The sequence below is a fragment of the Pundamilia nyererei genome, unplaced genomic scaffold (genome assembly GCF_000239375.1).
Source record: "Pundamilia nyererei isolate P.nyererei 1_Seehausen unplaced genomic scaffold, PunNye1.0 scaffold00449, whole genome shotgun sequence".
Classification (NCBI taxonomy): Eukaryota; Metazoa; Chordata; class Actinopteri; order Cichliformes; family Cichlidae; genus Pundamilia; species Pundamilia nyererei.
The window spans coordinates 1-6,869 of NW_005187850.1; the positions used below are offsets into that span (position 1 = coordinate 1).

The 6,869-nt window shown below is 38.4% G+C and overlaps 1 protein-coding gene across 1 annotated transcript; it reads left to right on the forward strand.

The window, feature by feature from the left end:
- The first annotated feature begins 1,081 nt into the window (after window positions 1–1,081).
- LOC102199729 (olfactory receptor 51B5-like) lies at window positions 1,082–3,399 on the forward strand. The gene is made up of 3 exons (XM_005753671.1): window positions 1,082–1,144; window positions 1,450–1,569; window positions 2,584–3,399. The coding sequence occupies exons 1-3, from the start codon at window positions 1,097–1,099 to the stop codon at window positions 3,397–3,399; spliced, it is 984 nt and encodes a 327-aa protein (XP_005753728.1). The 5' UTR covers window positions 1,082–1,096.
- The last annotated feature ends 3,470 nt before the right edge of the window (window positions 3,400–6,869 follow it).

Genomic DNA, 6,869 nt, shown 5'->3' on the forward strand with positions numbered 1-6,869 from the left:
AGTTCCCCACCCCTGTTTTACAGTAAAAGCAATGAGTTGGTACAGCTGACAGAGATTAACATTTATTTTTCTGTTATTTTTTTAACCATTTGATTTTTTTTTTTCCAATCTCATATTTGAGACCATAGCAATCACAGCAGCACCATCACTGTCATCATCAGGAAGCTTTCCCTCCTGTGATAAACACTGAAACGCTTATAAAAGCTCCGCTCTCACACTGCCTGCCTTCTGTGTTTCACCTGCACTCAGGTAGGTCCTCATTAAAATCTCTGCAGTGTGAATTTGTTTGCATGGCAGCAGTTACTCTGTTCCTTTATTTATATGATTTAACTATATTCTATATTTTAAATGATATTCTAATTTAATGTTTTAAATATTATTTACCTAAATGTAAAATTTGAGGTCATTCACATGTAATGGAGTATTACTGCTATTACTAATATTGCCATTCTAGAGGCAGCAACCCCAAGTTGCTCTGATTCATCCATCCAATTTGAATGTGTGTGAATGTTAGATAGAAAGTGTGTTTATGGGTAAATGAAGCAATTTGCATAAAGCCCTTTGAGTGCTCAGGTAGACATTTATTAACATTATATGGAATAAAACTGCACTAACTGAAATAAAACCACAATTTTATAACTTTGTGATGAAAAGGAAAGAGCATGGCAGTTTTTGTTTAATCAAATGTTTATTTAAACACAGACCCAGACCTAAATGAATCTGCTGTTAACATGTATGATATTATAGTTATAGAATAACTGAGAATGGTTTGAGTTTTGGCCGACGCTCATGTCAGACAGGTAATGGGGGAGATCAAAAAAATCTGATCTGTTAAAGCATCAGCAGCTAAGACTAAAATACAGACTCGGAACAAAGTATGAAATTCATAATAATGTGGCAGTAAAATTGTAAAGCTCACACCTCCTTTATTTTAGGGGAAAGTGTCCACTTTTTAAATCGTGGTATGCAAGTTTTTTTTTTTAAACTGATTATTAAAATTATGATACTACTATTAATGTAGTTGTACTAGGATGAGTTATTTAAACAGGTATTGTGTTGTCTGTGTCCATCCTCCCTCAGGTCTCACATGTGAAGAATGAGCTCACTGCTGGGTCTCAGAGGCAACATGACCATCCCTTATCAGGTTCAGTAAAGCAGCTCCAGTAAATAATTATGTCAGTTAAAACATAAATCTATTTATATTTAAATAAAATCCTAATGTTGATTTACTTTATGGTGTAAACAAATTACTAAAACTTGAAAGTCTGCTCAGTAAAATGTACTTTTATCAAGGCTACAAGAGGAAAATTCAGTCCAGACACTATCACCCAAGTAAACAATGAAGATGTTGTTTGTTATTCTGTTATTCTCCGTTTCCTGTTTCATGTGGGTGCTAACAGACACCAGAAGCAGATAAACTGAATTTCTTGTCTCTCGTTGCTGGATCAGCTGCTGCTCATCAGAGATACTTTCACCACAGCGTTTGTCAAGAACCTGATCGTGGTTCTGGTCTGGCTCACACTCAGTTACATCAACGGCACCTTGGTGGTCACGTTTTTTAGACACCAGGTAAACACACACACACACACACACACACACACACACAGCAGCTTATTTGTCACATATTATTATTTATCCTGTCATTTATAATTATTAATCCAAAACATGTTATTAATATGATATTTTGGTTGACTGGCCCTGCAGCGCCCACAGAACATACACGTCACACACATGTATGAACTGATAAATGTTTGTTTAGTGCATACTTACAGGAAATTACACAAAACAATTTAAAGATGTCATTATAAGGTCAACACATAGAGAAAAACAGTGACAAAAAAATAAGAAGAAAGTACCAAAACACGCGTACAAAGCATGTTTGAAATATAGATATAGCTGAGATTTTGATATTTGATCTTGCTGTTTCAAGAGTGTGTGCTTCACTGCACTCCAGTAAGACACTGAAGGCATTTTGTACTAACAACAGCAGCAAAGACAAAGCTGACCATGAGTGACATCAGGCACCTGTAAAGGTTTTTTTTTTCCATTCACTCCATATTTGATGATAAGGCCGGTATTATTTCTGCTGCTGAGTGAGTGATACAAAAATTTGGAGGGTTGTAAAAGTTTCTTATTGTTATTCGTCCTTAATGTGTCTAAAAACAGAGGGCGTTTTATTTTTATGGAATTTAGAAAAAAAGAGTACATGAAACCGCAGCTAATAAAACTGTTTTTGAGGCAGTATTTCCCCCAAACTCTACTTACGCCCGTCACTCTTTTCTTTTCAGTCCATGCAGAAACAAAACTCTACAATAGTCTGAACAAAATCTCTATTGCTGTTGAGCACAGAGTCATTCTGCTTCCTCTCAGCTGCCTCTCTATAGAGGTCGCTGTGACTCTTGTCCACAGCTGTGATTTAAAGCCGGAGTTCATGATTAATGTGCATGTCTGGAAATTTGCAGTGAGGTTTGAATGCATCAGATGCAGAAGTGATTCATGTGCCTCTACACCAAACTCACCGAGGAGTGTCACACAGAAGTATCACAGCACAGGACATTTCACTCCTTCTGTTTCCTCCTTCAGACCTTTCATGACGACCCTCGTTACATCCTCTTCATCCACATGGTGATCAACGATGCCATCCAGCTGACTGTCACCATCATGCTTTTCATCCTCAGCTACATCTTCTACAAGATTAACGTCGCCTTCTGCTGCTTCTTCATCCTGGTGGCAGTCTTCACCACTAGAAACACCCCTGTCAACTTAGCTGCCATGGCCATCGAGCGCTACATAGCCATATGCGAACCTCTGCGGTATACCCAAATCTGCACCGTGAGGAGGACCTACATCGTCATCGGGATGATTTGGTTTATCTGTGTGGCTCCTGATATTACAGATCTGTTTGTAACACTTGCAACCGAGTCTCTGAGCTTCTTTCATGAGTCGGTGTTCTGCTTGCGCCAGAATGTGTTCAAAGACCCGATCCTGGCGTACAAAAGGCAAGTCTTTGATATCATCTACTTCTCCTGTGTGTTTCTGATTCTGGTCATCACCTATTTGAGGATCCTGTTTGCAGCCAGAGCCTGCTCCACAGATAAGACATCAGCCCAGAAAGCCAGGAACACCATCCTCCTCCACGGGGCCCAGCTGGCTATGTGCATGCTCTCCTACGTCTCTCCTAGCGTGGAGGTGGTCCTGCACATCATCTTCCCAGGTCGGATCCTCGAAATCAGATTTGCAAACTACCTGATCGTCTACATCCTGCCCCGTTTTCTGAGTCCAATCATCTACGGTGTCAGAGACAAGAAGTTCAGGGAGTACCTCAGGATGTACTTTCTGAGCAACAGATGCAGAAACAAAAAGAAGAAAGTAACGCCCAAGGACAAAGACCACTTATAGAGACTTGTATAGTGCTTGAAGAAAACCTTTAATTTGCAATGTTTTAGTGTAAAAAATAAATACATAAAAATGTATTTTATGTTGACAATCCTGGCAAGTGCAAATATCTAATTTCATGTGGTCTGAATGTGTGAATGTCTCAGAGATTAAGGAGAAAACAAACTGTTCAAAGGAGCGAATGCTTATTGGGGAGACCACGTCCCAACAAATTAAATCAGGGATAAAAAAAAAAACTCATTTGTGTGGGAGAATAAAGGACAGATTACCCAAGACCATAAAAAGTGTCACTGACTTTTTCTGTGTTAGCAACAGTTCAGAGTCTTTTCTGTTTTTTCAGCTGCAGTTTGGACTCCAGTACAGATGCCTTAAAGAGGTCAGCACATTTCTTTTTCCGCTACACTTTTCGTAAGAGTTGTGTTCACTTTCATTAAGCCAAACCATTTTAAATGTGGCACCGATCTTCAGTGACAGAGATAAACTCCAAACCCAGCATGCAGAGGAAGCACATAGACTAATTTATCCTTCAGGATACTGTGGACACTGCTACACCGAGCAGCACCTCTCCCAAATGTACAGTCTCAATGGAAAAAAGCTCCACCTTGTGGCAAAATCTATTCTCTGCTGTAAAACCTACTGAATGAAAACATTCTGAGTTTATTGATGTCTCGGTTTATATTTATTTTACAGAGAAAGGCTGCGTAACATGTTGAAATCTGTGTTTCTCGCAGCAGGTTTCCTGGGGTCATCCTGGTGTACTAACACCTGCCCAGGTTTACTTGATAACCAATGTTGGCCTTTTTCTAATCCTTCGCTAAGACTCGCAGTGAGCAGGAAGTCAGTCAAGCAAAATAATGTTGCTGATTATATTTCTAACACAAATCCAGCTCACCACCGTCTCACGGACTGAAACTGCAGAATGGGACACTGAATGAAATCAAATGCAGCCTGAAGGAAAAGTAAGATCAAAACCATCTGATAAAACCTTTAAAAGTTTCAGCTGACCTCAAAATCTGCTTTTTTAATACCAAAAATAATTTTACCCTCATATTACAAAAATTAAAATTAGAGCTACGTGCTTTTGAAGTCACATGATTTTTGACTCCTCATCAGGAGATATCAAAATGAATGAAAATATAATACTGAGTCAATTATTCTAAAACCAAAATCTTATTTTTGTTGAGCAACAATTTATATGTATCCCACTTTGAGCATTAATGTCATAGAATAAATCCAGATAAACCCACTTCATGACTATGATGAGGAATACAAAAACAAGCTTTGGTACTCTGGATGTTTTATTTGGGTTTTTATCATTGATATCTGGAGTAAAGCTCAAAATGTTAAGTTTCAGTGAAGCTTTTAAGGGTTGTATCATGATGTAGGTTAAATGATCGAAATGAAAGGTCTCGATTTAATCTGCATTTTGACCCAGACATGATTTCTTTTTGTGACAAAATAATTTCCAGCATTTCCATCTTGGTGTGGTTTTTCCTGACTTTATGGTCTTCAGCAGCTTTGGACATGGATATAATGTCTTTACATTAAACACAGCAACATGTTGTAATTGCCTGACTGCATGACAACAGTGGTGTCCTGAGGTTTGCACCACTCAAAGCTCCAGTTTTGAAATTAGTCATCTGACATCATCCTGTAGAGGACGGATCATATTTAAGGGGCTTATCAGAGCCAGCAGGCCCAGTCAGGGAGTCAGCAGGTGAGAGGCTCTGACGTCTGTCTGTTTAATGTCTTTGCACATCGCTCTGTGATTGCCATCTCTTTCTATCAAAGCTTTAGGATACATTAATGCAATATTTAAATTATGAATATTTCCTATTTTGTTGGTTTGTAAAGGCTGAAAGTTGTAAAAAGGTTTTTCTTCTGTTCATTTGTGTATTTTCTCTGATGATATTAACATATAAAATGTGAATGTTGATGTATAATGTTGATGTATCAGCAGTGAAACAGAATGATTTTTAAATCTAACAATCTCTCTTTTCTTAGTGTGTGTATATGAACATAGTTTATGTTGTGTTTGAGTTACTCACAAAAACAATGTTCCTGCACTCCTAAATGTTTTGTTTGTTCTTTAGAAGAGAGAACAGAATTAGAAATGACCTCTGACCTTACTGTAAAGAGCAGATCTGTGCACAGGTGTGTGAAGGCTAACATGTTTCTATCCTCATTATTCTAAAATGTTATTATAGCGTTACCTTTTTCACTATAATACTTGTGCTAATAATAAGAATTATAATAATTATAATAATTATAATAAAAACATATCCATACCATGTACTTTAACATATTCCAGAAATGTGCCTATGTTTTTTTTACTATTGATCAAAGATTTATCAATAATTAAAGATGCAGTGTGTAATTAATAACTGAAGAAGTTCATTAGTATAACTGTTGTATAATTGTAGGTTTTATTTCTTTGCTCCTTCAGACAGTGAGAAGGAGGAGATGCTGGTCATGAACTCCACCTCCACTGGGCCTCTTTACCCGCTGGTGTCAAATACCACCTCTGTCCAGACACAAGGTGTTAAGGAGAGCTTCTCAAGCATTCTGACCAAGAACATAGTGGCCATGCTGGTGTGGCTGGTCCTCAGTATCATCAATGGCAGCATGGTGCACACCTTCCAACGACACAGGTACTCAGAGCCTCAGGGATACACAAAAACGTATTAGAGGACAGCAAAACTCCCAAAGGTTACATTCTTCTGCCTTCTTCCATATTAAAATGTTTTTATTAAGAAAAGATGCACATGAGAAGTCAGATGTTGGACACATTTAACCTTTGAGTCTCGAGTATAATGCTGCATGAAAAGTCTGTTTGATATTATTTACTCTGGTATAAAAGTAATGTGGTGAATTCATATATAGGGACTCTTGCAAGTTCTACCGAGGAAGCACCCTCACCTCAAATGAGGTATTTTCAGCACTGAGAATACATCCAGAGGTGACCCTTCGAACTTGTGTCCAACACACGAGTAAGGGCGAATTCAGTCCAGAGCTCTTATGTGAAAACAGCTTCGCTGCATTAGTCCAGTTTAATCTCCAGTTTAGCAATAAAAAGCCTAAACTGGTTTGAAAAGAGAAAAGGAAGAGACATTTCCTGGAAAATGTTCAAAAATAAGCAGATAAATCCAAAGTAGGAAAACTTGCATGTGATGATATGGTATACACACACAAACATAAACCACACCATCTCTCTCTCAGCTCTCAGCTCTTTGTTCTGACCCTAGTCTCTTCTACGAGAACCCGCGATACATCATGTTCATCTCCATGGTGATCAATGATGCTCTGCAGCTAACCCTGGTGACAGCTCTCTATGTGATCAGCTACATCTTCAGGAAGATCCATGCCTCTGTTTGCTGCCTTCTGGTAAATCACAGCAGCATCAGTCAAGCCCATCACATATGTTTTGCATGTCATGTCATCCTTCTATGGGATCCTGGCTACAGACCATCTAA